Source organism: Pseudopodoces humilis, chromosome 1, assembly GCF_049639895.1.
Source record: "Pseudopodoces humilis isolate 2021_Gansu_Grassland_sample_001 chromosome 1, ASM4963989v1, whole genome shotgun sequence".
Classification (NCBI taxonomy): domain Eukaryota; kingdom Metazoa; phylum Chordata; class Aves; order Passeriformes; family Paridae; genus Pseudopodoces; species Pseudopodoces humilis.
The window spans coordinates 105,015,209-105,037,154 of NC_142200.1; the positions used below are offsets into that span (position 1 = coordinate 105,015,209).

A 21,946-nucleotide genomic window follows, 5' to 3' on the forward strand; every position below is an offset into this window, starting at 1 on the left:
GCTGGAGTCAGTCCAGCAAGGCTATTTACCACGCTACCCTGGCAAAGGAGCCAGGGTCTGCTTTCTGCCCCTGAGGCAGGGCATGATTTGCACTAAAACAGCTGAAGTCTCTTGCTCCCTTTAACATCCACCCTGTGGGAGTGTTGGCTGTCCTATCCCTGGAAACATTTGAGATCAGGTTAGAACAGGGCTCTAAGCAACCTCATCTAGGTGAAGATGACCCAGCTCACTACAGGGAGCTTGGACTAGAAAGGTCCCTTCTAACCCAAACTATTTTATGATAAGGCTGTAGTAAAGTTAAAGCTGGACCTGAGAGGCCGGGCCTGTTCTTTGAGACCAAGAGCTGAACATGCTATACCCTTCATCTTGGACCTTCCCTTTATTTTTAATTTAGGTCTTTTTTATTCAACTATTTTTTTCCCAGCTACTGTGTTTTTAATTAGCTGTTAATTCCTGGGCCTAGTTAGCCTCTGGCTATTTGGGGAGTTGGGGAAGGGGCAGAAAAGAAGGACTTCTTGCTTCAGGGCTTTTCTTGGTTGTATAGATCTCCATTTATTCCTCTATTCTTTTAGGCTGACTGGAGGTAATGGTTCTTAGCATGCTTTATAAATCATTCTGCAGAGGATTTTGAGTGAACTTTTTATTTAATAAGTAAGGAGAAGTGGGCTTTTATCCCTGCAAAAGAGGTGACAAATTCACTGTAATTTCTTCTGGATAGAAGAAGTAATAGAAGAGTCAAAAATATTGGTCTTACAGAAAGTTCCAATTGCCCTTTTGTAAGTAAAAACCTTCTCCTTTACTTGCCATAGAAACATCAGAGTTATTTACGTTTAAAAACAGCACTTTGATTTAATAGCACATAGGTAGGGGTGCTTGGAAGGAATTTAGAAGCTCACTTTGAAGAGCTGGGCCAGTCTGAAAACCTGAACATTAGTGTTCCTGAGGCTTGGAAAAAGGTGAGTCTGCATCACATCAAATTCCTGCTGCTCACCTCCATTTCTAGACCCTGCTAGAGCAAGTCTTAGAGATGAGATTGCTTGCACAGAAGGGGAACTGGGATTCAGTTATAGGGATTTCAAAGAGAAATCTTTATTCCAGGCTGCTGGAAGCTAGCACCTGGCTCCTTGTCTCCTGTCTGCCTGGGATACCTGCCTCTCTTGCAGGGGCTCTGACTCTAGGCAGGGCATCACTCCAGCTGCCAGGCCTGACTACAGTGGGCAGACTTGGCATCGCCAAAGCTGTATTCCTCATAAAACAGTGAAGCCACTGCAGAGAAAGCACAGTGCTGACCTACAGCAAATTAAAATTGAGTTGAAATGAATGCTCAAAATTATTCAAAATCATGTGGATTTTGAATGACTGTTCTATGGGGATGACATTGAATCTATTTAATCCCCAAAACAGGAGAGGGAAAAGTGATGCACATCTCAAGAAACACTTTGCTAGCCCTGTTCACACCCAGATTAGTGATGAGAAATAACCAAATTCGTAGGTCATAGGAAGTGGTTTCTTTCCAGCCACAGAAGCAGAGCAGAATGAACTGTGAAGACATTTTGGTTTTAACAAATGTGTCGCTGGGCTCAACAGCCCTGTGTGTGCTGAGCATCACTGAGCATCACAGGAAAGTCTGTGAAGAAGTGATGCCATGGGTGCTCTGTCATGGTCAGTACACATACATCTGTGGTGTGACTTCTCTTCTGCAGGCAGTCACAAACATTTGGTTTCCGGTTTTAGTACCTCTCTGTGTGGCTTGTGTGGAGAGGTATAAAAGTCCTGTTAAGTACAGGCCTGTGCCTTTTTCCTTGAGAGATAAAATGAGAGAGCAGGTGACCAAGCAGGCAGATGTAACAGTGGCTATCCCGTTGACTCCTCAATTTTCAACCTTGAAAGAATGGAGTCATTTTTTCCAGGAGCATCATACAGTGCTGTAAAAGCCAGACTGTTCTGTGTGCTCCTCTGGAATCAGCAGCCTCCTCTCTAGTAGCTTACAAGGTTTGAATGAAGACTGGAATTCACTGATTGAACACCTATCTGCCATGGAGCATCTCTAGAAATGAAATGCCCAAAGATGCCAGAAACACTTCTGTGGTGCAGGGCGCTTCCTAACATTTCCCCAGTAATGGCATTCCTTCTTTTTGTTTTTTTGTTTTCTGAAAGGATGTGTGCTTGTGGTGTCTGTCATCGAGCAGCTTGCACAGTGGCACAACAGTACAGTAAAGGCAGCCATGGAGAGACTGTGTGACTACATACCTGGTAAGTACCAAATAATGCGCCATATGTCGCGTCGGCACTGATGTATTTCCCTGTTAATTAAAAACTCGCATGGGAAGTCTGAAAAAAACTTTATCCATCTCTTGTGCAGTATCTCAGATGTGTGTAGCTGGGAGATAGCCAGTTGCTATTTACAGGAAAGTCAGTGACAAGGCTTCACTTAGATTCAGAGATGGGATTTTGTCCCCAGGTTAGAGTGAATGGGGCTATATTAAGCTCCACGCACATGTGAACACCAACACATGCAGACCAGTTCCCTTCCTTTTTCTCCTCTTTGTCTCTTTGTTAGCAGCTTAAGAATAGATTCACTGTATGCCCCACTACTCCTCCTGCTTGTTGATACGGGTCTTTATAGCAACAGTGAAGATGAAAATATTTTCAGCAGGTATGGGAATTGCTATTGTAAAAATTTTAAAATGAGATGAGGCTGACAGGTGTGAGATGTGAGCGTTTGGTGTGCACAAAAAAGCTACTGATAGGCAATTGGTGATACAAATTTCAAAAGCAGTAGCTATTCCATGTGACTATATATAAGACTCCCCTTTTTCTGCCCCTTATTTTATCTACCCAAAGGAGGTTGGAGCTCCACATGCACACCCCTAAATAGAGAACAGTTTGAATGCCAGAATAGCTTTGTGCCTCACAGACCAATCCTATAACTATTTAAGTAACTAGATCTCACATTCATGATATCTTTTTCATATTATTAATGTAAAAAGATGGCTTAGGATTCTTCATTAAAATGTCATTTTTATATGTTTTCATTAATTGTATCTCTGAGAAACCATCTTGCTCTTTAGACCCTAGTTTCACAGAAGCTATGTGTAGAATATTAATTCCCTCCTTTCCAAGGGAGGATTTCCCAAGGCAGAATGGGGCAGGGAGCTAATTGCTAGGATTCATTGATAGAATGACGCTTATCTGATTTCTATTCCATAAGTCATATCCTCAGTGTTTTAAATTACAGGCACATAACCATGAAGTTGCAATTAGACGCACTGATCCTGCTATTAAAATACAATTTTCTTCTTTAAATTATGACATGCTAGCTCTGTGTTCATGATTCACTCAGTGGACCTTGTTCTTCTGACATGTCAAGATATTTCTTTTCAGTTGTCATTCTTTACACACATAAAATCCTATTATCCCTTTAGTTGAATCTGTATAATCCAGTTACCTTCTGAGATGCATGGATATACCCAGTAGAAAAAGAAAACCTGACCCTGAATTTGAAAGGAGTGAAAAATCCTATGGATTGTATGGGAGCTACAGTGTAACCCAATTTATCCTCTCCTGGGAAGTGAACACTGCAGCCCAGCAGGAACCAACAGCTTCCTCTTACTGCTTTAAACAGTAGAAAAGCTTTGGATGCTCATGAGGAGCAAGCATACTAAAGCAGGTCATGCATTTCACATAGAGAAACAATTTCATTATTATGCACATGCCTACAATCGATGGCAAGAATAACGGCAACAAATTAACGGCAGCGAGGCTTTTCTTAAGGCATAAAAAGGAGTAGGACTCCAAAACCCCTCGAAAGTGGGTTTTTTTGAAAACCTCCTATAATTCTGATTATAATCAAGTCAGGTTTGGATCAGGCCTTCTGTAAAGTTATGTGATGTTCAAGAATAAAAAATGCTTAGAGAAAAAGAGAGAAAATTTCAGTACCTGTCAGTCCCACTCAATCTCACAGGCTGTGTAGAAAACAGAACCACAGCCTCATTTGTATGGAAATGCTTGCAATGTGTGTGATTCAATCAACGTGGCAAATAAACCTATTCTCATAGAATAAGAACAGTAATGTCATAAGAAGGTTCCTGAGCAGGTAGAAGGGCCAGGTCTGGGAGAAGGGGCAGTATTTGCAATGTAAGAGGTGCTGTTAGCATGAATGTATGTTTACCTGGATACTGACTGTCTGCTTGATGACACAGAGGTGTCTGATACCTGAAATGTGCTTTGAGACCCTCTGCCTCCAGCTTTGCCTCTGAGTCATGCTCTGCTTCTGTGTTGACCACTGCTGTGTAAACACCTTAGAGCTCAAGTGCAAATGGCAACGTGATAATAGCATCTTTTTTGCAAATATTTGTCCTCTGGGATTCAGACAGCATTTGTGTTTCCAGGACTATGAAGCTATATAGGAAAACCTTCCAGACAATTCTTAGGGGATCTAAGGGGTCTTAGGAGATGTCTTGTACCTGAAGCAAGTATACTCTACATTTTCTCTAATTTTTCCAGCATTTAGTTTTGTTTAAGCTCTTTTCTTGCCCCTGAACACCCACAGTTATTCATCATTTTTTGTCTTTTTCTCTCCCTGTTTTCTGACTTACACTGTATCTTCCTAACAGAGATTTCTCTCTGCAATACCCTCTCCTTGTGTGTGTTAGCAGAGCTGGAGGTTTGCAAACACACAAATACAGCCTGGCTCCAATGGCAAGTCCTGTAAACGCTGTCTGTGGCTTTGGTCTTGGTGTTTTGTTGAAAGCCAAAGCCTGAATGGCACCTGAATCTTCCAAGAGGACTTTATGTGCTCAATGATAATTTAACATTATTACTATTCCTTTTACCTCCCATCATTTTTCACACTATGGGGTAATTAAACATTAAGTTTCCTATATGCATAGGAAACCAGTGTGACCAGCAAAACACCTCCATCAGCTCCCCAGAGCTGATAGGCAGTCCAACTCTCCTCTCTTCTCAGACACCAGGAGAGGTTACAGCAGCCAGCTGGCTCCTTCAGAGACGAAAATGTTGTGGAAGCCAGCTGGTTTGGGAAACTCATAAGGAGACCATCACTTGTGATGCACTGGGGAGGTGTTGGGCAAGCCAGCTACGTTTGCCTGCAGGCTACTTTAGGGAGCCAGATACCCCACTGGCAAGCCTCATCAGAGTGTGTTCTAATCAGCAGTGATGCCAAACACAGGGTTATTGATGTCTGCGACTTCCTTCATTTTAGGTGAACAAGAATAAAATCTAATTCTAGTCTGGAGACCAATTTTTACTTGCCAATTGCTTCTAAAGAGACAATAGTGAGGAGTTATGCTGCAAAGGAGGCAAAGAAATGAAGCTAATAACTTGATTGAAATAAAACATCTGTCATGGGATGAGAAAAATCAGCCACTGTAGTTACAGGAGCTGCCTGCAACACCATGAGTCGGAGAGTGCTGGGGAAATTATCTCTTCTTTCCCTGATACACCTTTCTGGTGCCAGTCCTCCTTTCTCAGGCGCAGGTTGCCAGCTGGGGTGCCTGCAATCCTGGCAGGAGAGCAGCTGTGGGAGCAGGAGCACACCCATGCCCACCAAACCCTGCCACAAGGATCTGTACATCCCCACAGCAAACCTACCCACCCTGCATGCAGCAGCCCCCTGGCCCTGGGCACATCCAGCCTGACACTTGTTAAAATGGAATATTCAGCCCAAAGTTGGAGGGAAGCGATTGTTTCAGGTGTTTCTATGGCTTTTCTCTGGGAAAGATGAGAATACTCTGTGCTTTCTTCCCCAGGTACAAATCGTTATCTGGCTGGGTAATGGAGGTGCAAGAGAAAATGACAACTCTAAGGAGTTGGAGGAGCTGCGAGTTTGTTGTCAAGGCACTTGTGTGAACCTTATGTTCACATTCATTGTGTGAATGTCTCTTATGACATCTCACAGCACCACCCGAGCTGGAGCAAGGTTTCACACCTCCTTTGCAGGATGTGTGCACGGTTAACCACCTTTAGTCTGTTCAAGCCAAGAAACAGACAGTTTTCCTTCACGGAACTGTCAGATCAGTGCCCTGCTTGTATTCAAACGCCCACTCTTCCTCAGGGTCCTTGCTCAGGTGCATGGATCACCTGTTATTTTACAACAGCACTTTAAAGAAATCTCTGATGAACTATCTTATCGACAACATGCTTCACAAATATTGAGGAAACCACCTGAGCCAGCATCCCAAAAAGGCACACAGCTGTAGACTGTGAAAGGAAGCCAAATGGAAAGTGTCAGGTATTACTTTGAATACAATTACTCCTGCACAACTCCTGCTCTACACAAAACATGTTCTCTTAACTCCACAAGCCCCCAGAAGCTCCCAGGCAGTTCTAGGAGTAGCATCAAGCCCAACATCACTTTCTGTGCTTTTTGTGATTGTTTTCTTTCTTCTTTCAAACCGACTGAGATGTTTGTTTAAGTTGTTTAGAAGATGCTGTGACATGCACAGTTTCTTTTAACTTTTCCATTATGCCATATGCAGAAAAATTAAGAAGAGCTAGTTATCCTTATTAGTCTTTATCATGTGCCTTACCTAAGGCCAGGAGGATTTTATGCAAGATTAGAAATTCAGATTTTCCCATTTTCTGGTTCTACACTGAGGTCACGGATGCACATGCCTTCACTTAAGGTAAATCAGCATTCACCTTAATGAACCAACTGCTGCTATATAGGGCTGCTATGAAACCAGTTTCACCATGCTCAGTTACTTAAAAAAAAATAAATTATTATGTTTTCCAGAAAAACTGCAAGGTTTCTGTTATGTGCTTGCTGAACTCTACGGACCACACATAGCTGAACTGTAAGTATTCCTGTGTCCTCTCAGATTTTTGTTTAGTTTGTTCTTGACATGTACAGATGTGCTGTCAGGTTGAAGTGGAGGGATTTCACTCCTAAAATCACATTATTTTTAAAGCAAAGATGCTTCAGAGTGGTTCTGGTTTGGCATTTGGCACAGCTATTCCTGAGTGAATAAACACAGGCTGCCACTGGTAACCATTTTGATATTCCATTTAAATCTCAGATCAGGCCCACCTGATATAATTATCTTTTGAAATTCAGCTCATTTGGCTGAGGGAGGAATTTAAATAACTCGTGTGTGTGAGACAGGTTCTATAAAATCACACTGTTGTTGCTTGGCTCTTGCTTTCCATTCTACCTTTAATCAGGCTTTCTAATTGTCAGCCCCTACATGTACTCAGCCCCGACCTTGATATGCACTCTTGGGGAAGCCTACTATTTAATCTAAGTGATTAAAAAAATAAAATGTAGGTCATTTTATTCCTCTTTGAAAGTTCTTAGTTTAATTAACAGAGGTTTTACTAGACCTTCTTCTTCCTTAGGGCTTTTATTTTTGTTTTTAAAACTAGCCAAGGAACTGCAATGTACTTACAGGACTAAGAAGTGCTATAATCAAACATTTTAATTTAATTCCTGATTAGCCCAGAGGTGTGTCCCAAAAAGGAAGAAACAATCCTAGCACTCATGCTTGGTGATTAAAGGTTAAGGATCTTTGAAGGATTTCTGGTTATTTTGTGGAGTTAATGATTGAACATTCATATGTGCCAAATTGCATATGCATTAACTTTAACCTTTAAATCTTTGTCAGGCTTACGATTGATTAAAAAATTAGAATAGTTATAATGCATTTGATTCAGGTGCTGCATGTAGAGCAAAGTCCTTTTTCATCATCCTGGCTTCCAATTTTAAATGCTGAGTAGGATGTCGTGGCAGAAAATCGTTTGAAGCCAGCACTGTACTGAGCAGCGGTTATGGGCCACGGTGAAGTGAGCTGAGATTATTGTGTGGCGTTGGGAAGATTTAGCTTCCCATGGAAATTGCTTCTACTTTCAAGAGCCCAGAAGAACATAATAGTCTTTGTTTATGCACCATTTCATTCAGCATAGACAGGGAAATGAATGCCGATGTGGTTTGCCATTCCTTGAGGCTGTGTAAACAGGATCCAGGACAACCGCTTTGTCATCTCTACTCTCCTCCAAAGGTGAGTTGTTTTCCCACTTTTCTTAAAACTACTGTTTGTGGAATGTCATTTAAGCTGGAATTGAGCAGTTTGAAGGCTTCCACTGCACACACGTTGTCTAGGAAATAAACATTTAGAGCATGGACATTCCTAAAAAATGTCTGTTTGAACAAAAGGTGTGTAACACACATTACCTGTGTGGACCATCATCAGCTGGGTTGAGGGTGCGTGGGAGTGACAGGGCCAAATTCTCTGGATCAGAGAGTAAGAGTGGGGACTTTACTGTTAAGCAGTACAATAACTCCAAAGCAGATACTCAGCTGAGGTTCATCCACCGCGTTACCACGGCATGACGAGTGATCCCCACATTGCCTGATCTGCCGTGACAGCCTGCGTGGGCACAAGTTACCTGCTGCAAACGTAGGGCTATTTGACTTGGATTAGTCTGCAGTGCAAGGGGTTTAAGCTAATGTGCATTATCTTTTGCCAAAGGCTGGAATCATATTTAATTACCAGCGCTTCTCTGATGTACAGTTACTTGCTACAACATTTGCACATCCTTGATTGCATGTCCTGGACCTTTGCTATACTCACACAGATTCATATCTGCATAGGTGTCTAAACATGTGCTGCTTGTTTTGGGATTCTTTTGGTTGTAATTTTTTCCAGCCCAGCTATCATGTACCTCCAGTCAAACTAAAACCTGTGAGTGATGGGGGTTGTTTGGTGCTGTTGAAAAGCAAGCCTTTCACTTCAGCACCTATTTTTGGAAATCTTTTTCCCTACATGGATGGAGAAAGGCATCTTCTAACATGCTGCATGAGATGTTTCACACAGGGTCTATTCCAGCAATCATTGAAATCAGACAATCTTTCTATAAGCATCAATGATCTGCGGTTCATCTCCAAGATGGATTTAGTTCTTTAGTATTTAAGGTCTGGAGAAGCACTTGCCTTCCAAGGATGGCAGTAACATTTGGTTTATAGCAGGTGTGGGTCTGTGCTCCACAATATGTCAACATGGAGATCTATGGGCGTGCAACCATACAGGGGTGAAAGAAGACGAGTGCAAGCAGCAGAGAGGGCCCACACTGACCTGACTCAAGCAGGATATTGCCCAAACTTCATCAAACAGGTGCCACAGAAATCCCCCATCCTGAGCTGAGTGTCAGAAGTGCAAGAAGGTGCCTCTTGAAGCGAAAGAGGACGCAGGCAATGAACTTAAAGAGAAGGATGGGCTCATCATGGCTGCACAGTGAGTTAGCTAGGGAGCCTGGAGAGAGGGGCTGTTTCAATCAAAGTGCCTCCTGCAAAGAAATGAGAACACCCGTGTTGAAATTCTAGGCTGATCAGACAGAGGGGAAAGGATGCCACTCATGGGGTTGCTGTCACATCTTTGTGAGCTCTTACCCATCTCCCAGAGCAGGTGTAGGACCGAGGTGTTGTCCCCTTCCACCTCCAGCAACTGCTTCAATGAGTGCACTGTCCACAAGGAAAACAGCTGAACATGGTGGGGCTTTGGTTTATTTATTTTTTTTTAACAAAATTTGGACGCTTTTTTTTACATGGCCTGGAGACTGTCCCTCTGAGTGAGTGGCTCAAGTAAATACTCTTCCCTCCTAAGTGGTAGTTAAACCCTTTCTGTCAAGGTATTTGTTTCTCAACAGGAATAAGGGAACTCTACCAACAAAATGTTTTTTTTTACATTGACTGTGCCCTTCTTTTTGACTCTCCTTGTGCCCCAAGAGAGCATGAGGAGATGGGAGGAGAAGAGCAGTGGTTGGAATTCATGCTCAAGTGGTTGATAAATTGCTCACAGTAACTCTTGACTAGTCAGACTGAGTAAAGATGAATTATAGGTGAAAAAAATTAATATACAATCAGAGACACAGGTGCATAAAATGCAGTTTACCTCACATTTGCTTCTTTAGTTTGTAATTTGATTGATCACTTCAGTTTTATGAGTCTGCAAATGTTGGCACAGTCCCCTGCTGAGTGTTTGAACAAGACTTTAATACTAATGACTGTTCTGTTCAACTCTATTGATTTTCAGGTACTTCACTTATTCATTTAGACTTTTGGATGCCCATTTTCCCAGAATTAGTATCATATTCGCACTGGAAAAGGGAGTGAAAGAAATAGCGTTACCTGTCCTTGGAAGGCAGTGTAATGTTCTGGTTTTAATTACTTCTAAGGTGGAAAAATCAACATGTATCTACTTTTTCCATCATTAGTTTATTTCTTTCTGTTTGTGCATTGTTGCTTTGGTGAGACTGTGTGCTTTGAGGAAGGAAGAGCCCCTTCCTCAGAGGCCTTTCAAACTACTTAATGGAGACAATCTGTGTAAATGATACATGCATCATTTTACACACTTCCCTGGTCTCTGACAAATTAGCCCAAATTATTATTCTTTTTTGCCAAGCTGCCTGGAGCTATTAGCACTCTGTGATTATTCTGGAAGACTATGCTCTAATTATGAATAAAAAATATTACTCTGTTCACATAGAGCTCAGTGTTCTCAGCATGGAGCTGGAGGAGAAGGGCATCCAACCCGGGCAAGGGCAGCCCCCTGTTGCAGGGGCTTGGGCAAGGTGGGCTGCTCTGCTGGGAAGCAGCTCCAGGAGCAGACCTCTGATGTTGGTGGGGAAGATTGGAAGGGGCCTGTGCAGCTCCTGGATCACCAGCATGACCGTGTGACCAGATGTCCCCTGTAATGGGTCCTGTGAGCCCCTCCTTGCACCAGTGGCTTGTAGGGCAGAGCAAAGGTCCTCCTCTGCCCTTTAGCATGAGGGTGGCCACACTGGGGTCTCCTTCAAGCAAAGAGACAAATTAAAAGGGCACATCAGAAGTGAAGGCTTTCTAAAAGTGGTTGAAAAGTGGACGGTATCTGAAGCTGCAGTAAAATGCTTTGTGGTTCCAGGTACATCTGTAATGTGCTTTGTGGTTTAAGCCATATCAACAGCAGATATTCTAATATGGGCTGCAGCATCACTCCAAAAGAGTACAGGCATCCAAAATAGCTGGTTTAGGATGACTGAATAATGTTTTACCCAAAAATGTTTGTCAGCTCACATGCTGGAGGACTTTCTGCATAAGGTCATGTAATACAGGGATGGTCCTCTAGTGAGTGAAAAGGGCTGAAGTAGGGTGAAGAGTTTTACACACTGCCTACCAGCTTTCCTTTCTGGCCCTGGGAACAAACGGGTTTGCAGGAGATTATTCTCAGCTTGTCTCTAGATTGTTTTTAAGCCAGCTGGCCTGTTTGGTTAAATGGCAATACTTAAATTGATTTGCTGGGAACAGAATAATGGCTTGACTTCAGCACTGTGGTCGTGCTCTAGCAATCACTAAAACAGTCTGTCTTGGAAGTTTGTACTCCATCTTTCTGCCTTTCAAGGTGCCTCTTCTGCTTCCCATCACTTTTATGCTCTGGATTATCGGAGACCTCTCAGCTGCATATTTTGTCTTAATCGCCATCAATAGGATTTTGGTGGAAGTCATTTTACATCAGCCAAAATATACATACTTATGATCTTATAATTTTCTCTTGCCAGAATAAGCATCACTGCCACAAGCACTCATGCTTTTTTGTGTACCTTCTATCAGGCCTTTCTCTGGCTTTCTACAAAGCGACATCCCTCACAGATATTACTGAGGTCAGCATGCTGTTTGACAAACCAACCAATTGAGCCAACCAATTCTGGGTGGAAAAAAGAAACCCTTTGGGGTTAGTAAAATAAAAATACTCCTGCTGTTATCTCTCATTCATCTTTCTCAGTTAAAATGTGAGCTTCTTCCTGGGAGGTGAGACAGAACCAAACTCCAGGGTGGGAGTGCTTCTGCATTCTTCACTAAGGGCAGGCTGCCAGTCAAAAGTAGACCTCATGACTGGGACCTGTTTCCTTCTTTTGAGACCACAAGCAGTAAAGCAAGCATCTGGGAGGAAGGATAGGTCCTATGGAGCAAGATGCCTTCCTTTTAGCCTTTGATTTTGGAAACAGGTAAAATCTACTGAAATGTGAGTTTCTGCTGCAGCCAGAGCTGAGCCCTGAAGAAACTACCTATAGACAGGTAATAGAAAAAGGCACAGTATGAGCGCTAGTTCCTCCTCTTTAATTGTTTCTCTGCATTTCCTGTGCTCCTCTTCACTGGCAGAAAATAAAATAAAATAAACCCTACCCCAACTGAAAACCCAAACAACCCCAAAAAGCCAAATCATACCACCCAACATTCCACCAAATAAATCCAAAGGAAACAGGGTGTCATGGGGTTTGCAAGGTGGTGCATGCAGCTGTGCCATGCCAAAGTAGAAGCTGTCTCAGGCAGGACCCTCGAAAACAAGCCTTGGAGATATTTGGGGTGGGAGGGTGGCAGATAAAAGTGTGAGGACAGGGAAGTGTTGCTCGTGAACAAATCCCTCTTTTAGCTGTGCTATTTGACAAGCTTTACAGAATTTTACTATCTTGGTACTCTTGGTTAAATGATGATGAAAATGAGTTAGAAGGGAAACTTGGAGTATTTTGTAAATATCTGGTCTCCTGGGAAAAAGCTGGCTAACAAGGATGATAAATGAGAGAGAATTAGAGTTGGTTCATGCATTTGTTTGCGGTGAGAAATACGTCTGTTTGCCAAAAAAGAAATCATTACTGGGAACGCGTGGTCTCTGTGGAGAACACTGAAATAAGGCAGTGAACGAAATCCCAGTGACACCCCGCCCTCAGCCTCATCCATGGTTGGATCTCTTGTGCACACAGGGTGACAGGCTCCTTCAGTTGGGGTGGATGGTGCTGGCTGCTCCCCAGGACTCATCCATCAGCTGCTGAAGCCTAGGGAACCCCCTTCTTGGTGGTGTTCTCATGCCATGGGAAAGAGAGGAGGCTCCCTGCTAGCCAAGGTGCAGCAGGAGAGGTTGTATGGGCAGAATGGCCTCCAGTGGCAGGCTTGACATGCTGGTGTCAGCCAGGGATTACAGATGAGCAGTGAAATCAGCAGTGTTTTCTTCCCAGTGGGTGTTTCAGCTGCCAGTCTTCTGCAGTCCAACCCGGGGTCTTGGCTGAAGTAACTTGTGAAGTGAGAGAAGGTGTCAACTTCAGTGCTTCAGAGACAGCATTTTCTACACGCAAGGTCAAGCCAGCCTTTTCCTCCCTTGTTTTCTGCTTTCTGAGTGCAGTATTCCAACAGCTTTCCGAAGCGTGCATTTCTCATGTGCTGCTGCTGTCAGCAAGAAAGGTCTCTCTTACCCTGCCCAGCAGAAAAGGATTGATAAATCCTACTTCTCTGGGAATTTCCCTTCTATTATACTCAATTTCAAACCATTTTTCACATCTGCCTCTCAAGTAATTTTATTGCAGAAATGACAGCATCAGGTATTGTACAACATAACTATGGCAAAAATAAGATGCATGATTTGTTTTGGGGACAGCAGTTGCCCAGGGGGAAGAAACTAGAAAACAATGTCTTGGCTCATTGCTAACTTCTCTCATCTATTTGTGACACACCCTGATTTTTAGAAGACTACAGACACCATGAATTAAACATGTATTAGCTACATATATTAATGTGACACATATATTAAAACCCAGCAGCTTAGAAGTCTCTGTTCCTTGCTGCTTATGCTCATTCAGCCGTATTCCTTTGTGTTGTTCACCATAAATTTTTGACCCTTGAATATCATGGTTAGTTAATTTGCTTTGATCACTGCCTAAATCAATTATAATGACATGCTAAATTTTATCCCCAGCACAAAAATGCTGGCAATGATTACTGTAAATACAAATTAAGTCTGCTTTAATATTCTAATCTGGCATGCCGCTGTTCAGTAAGGTGCCATCACATGAGGGACATTTTCTTTTTTTTTTCCAAATGTTGTAATAATAGCACTTGCTGAAGCATCCCTGTTTTCCCCCTTGCTGAGTTCTTGTAGCTCTATCCAGATAAATATAAACTTGTGCTGACTTTACCTCGGAGCCCTCAGACCCAGTTGATGTTAGGTTGGCAGTAATGTCCTTAGGCTGGGCTGCAGGAGGGACTGATAGCAGGTCATTTTCAGACAGAACAGTTTGTCCCCACTAACAATTTTGAGCAGAAACCAGGTGCTAACATGTTTGTTGTAGTCTGGATTTTTCTTTTTTCCATTTGAAACATTTTCAAAAAAAATTGGTTTTTATCTCCTTTTTTATTTCAAGGTTAGGGTTTTTTTTGCCAATTCTCAAAGCCTACAGAACATAAGTAGTTATTCCTGCTGAAGGAGACCAAACAGGCAGTGCTTTCAGCCTTCCTCATACTGATTGCTGAGGGGAAGGGGCAGAGGCCACCACTCAGTTACTTCCTCACAGATATGGCTGTTTTCAAAGGTGGCCTAATAAATGCAGTACAACATATGGGAATTGTCATCACTGAGATACAAGAATATTGTCCCAAGTTGAAAATGGAACAGCAGGGGGGAGCACACTAGTGTTACCTTGACCTTGTCAGAAATCCTCTGACTGTCTCTTCTTTAATTTTTTTTTTCCTAAATTGGAGTTCTGAGAACATCCTTTCTTATGGACTGATATGGCTGAACTTAGAAAGTGCTGTTCATCAGAGCTGTTAAACAGTTGTTCAATATTTTGGATGGCATGGGTGTATTTGGGGCATCTCCTCACCTCCATGACTGGGAAGAGTCCTTGTGGCAGGAGAAGCAGTGTGATCTTTCCATGCTGTGCCACAAGACAAATTTCTTAAGGCCAGGTCAACACTTAACAGCACAGTGGAGAAACAGCCCCCACTTATTGCCCATGCCTCAACACTTCTTCAGACAGCACCCAGAGCTGCAAAAGATGTATTTGTTGAGGTTTTTGCAATGACAGAGCCTTGAGGAAAGCTTGGAGAGCAGGGCTGTGGCACTGTTTGGCAGCTCCTGGCCATGGCAAGCAGCCATCAGGTGCATTTGACCACAGCCTTGCTGCACAACATGTGGCACACCTGTCCTGCTGCTGCCAGCAGAGCTGCTCCTTGGCTGTCACTCACACTCATGGATGGTGTCTCTTGCACAAAATTTCCTCTGATCCTTCAAAGAGCTTGTGTGCAAAGGGATTTCAGGAATTATTTGTGTATCACCAGTAGCTGACTTATTGGTAACCCATGGCCTTATGATGCCTCTCCAAGACCTTTTCTTGGAATGGTTCTCCTACTCTTTCTTTCTTTAAGTAAACCTTTCTTTCAATAAGTAAAACTACATTGTGGAGGTATCCCAAAATGTCTCTTGAGCACAAGCTGGCATGGACCCAATAGAAAATCTATCTTGCCCCTGTCATCAAGAACTTGCTCTCCAGGACAGGTATTTCCAGAATAAAAAGTTAACCTTCCTGGATCCTAAGCAGGGGATTTTCCTTCCAATCTCTGTTGCCTGCTTTATACCATCCTGCATGCCATGTTCCCCTGCTGGGATGAACCTCAGCTGACTATAACCCTTATCCATGCAAGAGCAAATGTTTCCTCTGTGCCATTCCACAGCAAGTCAGACTGACATTAGATGAGTAACACTCTTTTAACCTTCTAATGGATGAGTTTTCCTTCAGGAAGAGTCGCTAGAGAAGTATGTCCTCTGCAGCTCGTGCAGTGCAGTCAGGATATGAATTTCAGCTCTTCAGCTGATCTGGACTTTTCCTTGGGAAATAAATGATGCCCTGGAGCAAAATAAATGAACTCTTGCAACTGGAGTTTCATAGAAGGTGACTGGATAATTGATTGTTAGTCCAATAAAAAGTAACTGATGAGGAGTTTGTGGACTCATACATCATTTCTGTGCTGTGACTTATATTAAAAGAGGAAAAAAAATGGTAGGAAATGGGGAGAAAAGTTGGTAGGATACTGTGAGGCTGATCTGGTTGTTTTTCACTTTGTTCTTGTTCTCCTAGGTGGGACTGAGTGTTGCCATAAGAAAAGCAAAAAGAATTATGAAGACTTCCAAGGACCTGGTAAGAGATCAATGGCATTAGGGTGTTTTAGTCTGTACTGGAATTTTATCTGGAGTGAGTCCTTGTTTGTTTTGTCTGACTGTGAATCCTCTTGATTAGCACTGAATTGAATGCTGACTCATTCCTAATTGATACAGGATCTGCTCTATCAAGTAGCACTGGAAGAAAGAGAGGGAGAAATAAAGAGAAAATACAAAAGTATGGGAAGAGCATAAAAAAAAAAAAATCGTGGAAAATGCAGCTACTTTGTAGCTGTATGTAAGTGGGTGCCTCATGAGCTGACCCACTGTCTCAGGGCAAAGCAACTGCGCTTTGGGGCTGCATGAAATGCAAACAATGGCCTGAATGCAAATTCTGCTATTTTTCCTGTATTTGTGAGATGCTACCTTTGCCTCTAAAATTTGAAAAATGGGATTTGAAATCCTTCTGCTACCAACAGTTTTCAGATTTGTAGAGGATCTCTAAAGGGTAGCAGAGAAGGGTAGCAGCTTTTATTCTGCTAGGTTCACTTAGGTGAGTCAGTTCAGCCCTGGAGTTTGCTTCCAGTTGTCTTCAGGCACTTAAATGCACAGGAAATGCTTTAACAATTTGTGAAGAAATTATTGATATTGCTTATTCCTGAATCCTTACTGCGATGCTACTCACAAAAGTGAAAATTGAGGTACCTAATTAGCCTGTGGGCAATTGCCAAATTGCAAAGCCAGAGAAATAAATAAAGCACTGGAGAGACGGGCCTCAGCTCCCACAGAACAGCAACCGGCAGGATCTCTTACTCCTTTTCCTTCCTATTCAGTGCTGTGCTACTGATGGCCTGATATTTCCACTCAAATTACAGGAAATTTTTATTCTTCTTTCTCTGGAGCAAGTCCCCACATTGACACCTGTAACGAGATGCTCCGAGTCAAGCAGGTTCTCCCCGTGAGCTGGAGATGGGGAGCAGGCACGAGGCTGGAGAGGGACCCATACAGGGATGCTGCCCCTTGGGACACAATTCCTTTGCTTCCTTGCATGTGCTACACCCTTCGCATATTGGGCTGAGTCCCTCACATGGCCAGCCACGTCTTGGTCTGGGCATGCCACATGCTTTCAGGCTGTCCTGGGTAGGGTGGCATGGCATCAGTCTTTGGGTGCAATAGGCTCTCCTATTTTACCTCTACTCTCCCGTATCCTCAAAACTGCTCAATGCCCTGATACCTCACTCAATCTCCATTGGCCCTTGGCCCCTTCCTGATCCTAGCTGCTTATTTGGCAGCAGGAAGGACAAACAGACTGGAAGCAGAAAGGTCACAGTTGGGTTTCAATGTATTTCCGAACCTCCTGCACAGTGCAAGGTCAGCTCAAATTAAACCACATATCATATGCTTGCTCCGGCCTCTCCTGCAGTTATTCCTAGTGTGCTTCCTGTAATGACCCTGGCTGAAATTTATTTTCAACCTGGAAAATAGAAAATAACATTTCTAGAGGCATCACTTCAGCTTGAAGTTTCCCATTCATTTAGACTGAAGTTATTTTCAGATCCAGAAAAACAATGCAGTAAGAAACACAAAGGAAAATCTCAAGGAAGAAGCACAGTGTAAATCATGCTTGCATAAGCCATGTACCCATCCCAGAGCAGCAGCATGTGATGAAATAGTAAGGAAATCACCTGCCCAGTCTCAAGGCTGCCAAATTATGATCTGTTACCTGCACAGGCAGATACACTTTAGTGAGAGCTCTCACTGCCAGCGGAAAAAATTACCTGTCTGTGTGGGTGAGGAACCAGAAACACCCCAGCTGTGGTAGGCCATCCCTGCAACCATATCAAAGAAGAAAGAAAAACACTGATCTGGCCTCTTTCATGCTTTGGCTCATGCTAGACCAAAACACCAAATTAGATCTGTTAGTTCTTCCCATATCTGCTCTTTTGGTTGCTTTTGCTGCATTGTATGTTTGTTTGCAAGAAGTTCTTGCAAGTTAACTGCTCCCATCTTGGCATGGCAGCTGTGTGTGACTGTGCACAAAAAAAGAGATGTGATGATGGCTGCTGTAATGAGAATGGGAGATCCATCTGGATCCCAGGATTTCACATTTACTTGGAATTTCTTAAGATCATTTTGAATTTGGGAAAAAGAAAAGGTATTCAGCAGATGTTGAGATGCAGCGAAAGTGGCCACAACTCCAAAAAATTATAATAAATGTCTCTGTTCATTAAAAAGAGTGAGCCATCTGTAAGGCACCGGCTTAAAACAAACACCAACAAGCATTTAGGGCTCATTGTTATTCTTTTTAGTAAAGCCAATTAAAATAATTACAGAAATGTCATTAGGGAATGTTAACAGGCAATGAATAGGATATTAGTGTTATCAATCACTGTGAGCACCTCTAGCATTAACTTTTCTTGTGGGTGGAGAAGATACTAAGGGGCATTTTTGAGCAATAGTAATGAAAGAATGGTGATTAGAGTTCTGTCATTTAATGAGAGCAGGCATCATTTGTACAATCCTGTCGTGACTACGAGGTCCCTGCAAGTCACAGCCTGGCAGTGGGACAAATGGGAAGCCATGGAGGGAGCCCAAAGCAAACTGACAGGCAGAGGACATAAGCTGATCTTCTGCCCACCCACTCGTGTTACACAGGGGCAAATAGTCCATCTTCTGTCAACAACTCATGCTGCAATTGTAGCCTGTCTCTGCTGGGAAGGACCCAACAGTTCCCACAAAGATTCCCTCTTTTTTTGATAGCTGTATTCCTTACCTTTTAAGAGTAGCCCAAGAAACCCTCAAAGAGCAGATGAGCCACTCTCCTGCATGATGCCTAGCAGAGCTGAAGCATTACCTCCAGATCTCACTGTCCCACCTGCTGTGGGAATACAAAGGCTGTGGAGCCAGAGGCTGCTGGATCATGCACCCATCCCCACCAAAGTTGGGCAGTTTTTGGGACTGCAGAAAAACCTTCCTTTGAAACCAATGGAGAGCAAGTCAGCAAGAATTTTCAAAAGGCTAGCTGAGAAAAAGGCAGGAAAGGTTTTATTCTGTTTACAGCAAAGGGTAAACTTTTAGCGCAGCCTGTGAGCAGAATAAAAGGAGGGTTTATTTATGTATTTATCTTTTGCAAGCCCTGTAGTTTGTCTTTCTGGTGCAGTTTTGGCTCTAGGTGCCTTAACTTCAAAAGCTCTGCATTTTGTGACTTAGACTGAAGTGAAAAGCTGACAGCTCAGATGAAGACCCTGCAAATCTCAGCCTGATGGAAGGCTTAAAGAGTCTCTGATGCTTCTGCTGGCAGGATTAGTCCTACATGAAAGAGGGGGAAAGTGATTTTCCTCTTTCCAGGAAGTGTACGTAGGTTTGCAAATCACTTTGAGAAAAGCTGGCATCCTGTCTGTGCACCTCTCATGCTCTCTTCCCACCTGACCATACACACAGGGCAAAAAGGGGGCCTGTGTCCCAGGCATGCTGCAGGACACAGCCCTAAGGCAGCCAATAGCTTGAATACAGAGGTGCAGAGGGATGGGGAAGTGCAGAGGGCAACTGGAGGTGCAGCAGTGGGGCCAGGCTGGCCTTTCAGCCTAAGGAAAGGCCCCAGCTCCTGGCTGCTTTTGGCTTTTTCTCCACAATTCTTCTGTGGTTGTGTTCTGGTTTCTCCTTTCCCTCCGCCAGTACCTCCTCCCCTTCCAGGCCAGTGTGACTAAAGCTTTTTCATTTGAGTTTGAGTTAATTGGTTTCTTGTCTCCCTTACTGTCCTTTTTGGGGTTATAGGCCCACATGGTGTGTAACATCCTCCCATTGGCCTCTCCTGAGCTGTATCTGAGCTCCTGTTTCACACTGGGCATGGGTTGTAATATCATCAGGTTGAGGGATACCTTAACTCTTCTTTTTCTGTGTATATGAAGTATGCGACATGAGGTCCAAGGACAGAGATTTCAAGTGCCATGTCTGTATAAACGATTACCCTTCTTTGCATAAAGTTATGAGAATACCCATCTGCTCCATATTTACATGGTAAATGTAACCTCAGTGAATACAGAGAATTAGGCTGTGCACCAATTAGCCCTCTGCATTTAGAGACCACTTGAGCACACAGTGTTTCAAGACCAACTGAACTTACAGTGAAGCCACATGAGCAGCATGTTTGTGGGATTAATTGTCCATGCAGCGCAATTCATCAGAAAGGTCTCTTTCAGCTTCTGAAGCTTCCTGGCTGCCTGGAATATCAACTGGATTGGCCCAAGGTTACAGGCTACTGATGTTGAAGGAGTTTTTCTAGCAGCAGCTGTCTTTTACATGTTACAGGTTTGGCCAAAATAAAATCTAGATTTCCAGGTAAAAATCTCATTTAAAAAAATCAAGAAGTATTCCATGCACAACCCGGATCCTCTCGTTTCTCCTCTTCTTGGAGTCATCCCTGGCCTTTGGGATGTAGAAACCAGACTCATGGCTCCAAGAGTGTGGCTTTCACTAGTTTTGCACTGTGTCAGGTGCCATCATCTTTACCAAACATGAGAACAGTGGTTTTTACAAAGAATAATGAAAAAAAATTGCTTTCATGAGAGAAGACAGAGAGAAGACCAGAACTTTTACTTTCCTTTTTGAGGAAAGGTCTTTGAAAGCAAGAACAGCTGGTTTTTAAAATGCTCAGCCTTAATCCTTGACTGCTGTGTCAGGTCTAAATCCTCTGGCATGTAACATCCTGGAATTTTTGAATGTTTCTAGGCCGAAAATTCACGGTTTAGCTCTGTAATTCACTGACACTTAATATCCCAAACTGCACCACCTCTGTGAACTAATGCATCCATCTACTTTTATTTTTCTTCCTCTCCAGAAAAGCTTCATGGGGTTCTCAAGTGTATGTGCATTTCCTCTTCTGGCTAACCTGTGTGAGAAGATTAAATAGTATGTATACATTTTCAGTCCTTAACCAGAAACAGAACGTGGTAAATTTGCTTCTTTCAAAAGTCATCCTTAGCTAACAGAGCTTCCCATACTTTACTTATGTTGGTTTCCTTTATAAAACCATTATCTAGGTAGTACAGAAGGGGCTTGCACAAGAGTTCAGGTAAGTAATATTCTTCACAGGGATCCTTGGGGTAGTTTTAGTGTTTAAACCATTTGCTCATTTTTAGCACATTCCAGAGCTCAAATATGTGACACACTCACAGATGTGACATCTCCAAGAGGAAGCTACCTTTCTCCTGAGATTTTCTGACCCCGAAAAACTTCATTTCATTTGTTCACCCAGTGGTGGTGCCATGTCTCAGTGCAGGAAGGCCACCAACACCTTCATAACTCTGTGAGGAACTTGAATTTAATGTCAGCTGTGAACATAGAACAATCATAGAACAATCCCAAGGTGTTTAAGAAAGTCAGGTGGATGGCATCCAGGAAAAACCACTCATGACAGTGCTGGCTTTGAGTCAGTTTCTAAGAAAAGCCAAGGACATGAGCTGGGCAATTAGTTGTAAAGCATATTTGTCAATGTACTCCAATGACTTGGAGGAATACTCGAGCAGGTCTAAGAATAAATCAGGATTAACAGCTGTATATTTGACTGATTCAACTGCCAAGACTAACTTTACTCACCTATTTCTGCTCATTTAATTGAAACTGCAAATATCAGGAGTTTGTTTGGAATGGGTTGATTGACATGAAAAATCTTGCAAGTGTCTTTTGAACTGTTAGTCAGGACACATAAGCTGAGTTTGAGCCCTTATGGAAATGGGAATGAAATTGCATATCATATGTTGGATTGCAGGGGCTCAACTCAGCTTTTCTGATCCCTCCCTCATGCACTCTCTCTCTCACCTTCTTTGGTTTTCTAATTTCCTCTTTCTGTAGCTAAAAAAAAAACTAACACCCAAAACAAAACCTAGCAACCAAAAAACCCCAACCTTTTACGACAGATTTGTTGTCTTGGTTTGTTTTAGAGACTGCAGGTTTGACATTGAAGCCATACAGGAATCCACCAGCCTCACTTCCGAGCTCAGTCAGCGGATATTGAAATAAAGAATTTGTTCTTT

At 42.9% G+C, this 21,946-nt stretch overlaps 1 protein-coding gene across 1 annotated transcript in view; it reads left to right on the forward strand.

Annotated features, from left to right (window-relative positions):
- AOAH (acyloxyacyl hydrolase) overlaps positions 1–21,946 on the forward strand; it is a 72,713-nt gene that overhangs the window by 11,938 nt on the left and 38,829 nt on the right. Inside the window, exons 3-7 of the mRNA XM_005519060.3 lie at positions 2,158–2,253; positions 6,758–6,818; positions 7,919–8,018; positions 15,895–15,954; positions 20,752–20,822. Of these exons, the coding sequence (XP_005519117.1) occupies positions 2,158–2,253; positions 6,758–6,818; positions 7,919–8,018; positions 15,895–15,954; positions 20,752–20,822 (388 nt within the window). The remainder of the gene's footprint in view (positions 1–2,157; positions 2,254–6,757; positions 6,819–7,918; positions 8,019–15,894; positions 15,955–20,751; positions 20,823–21,946) is intronic.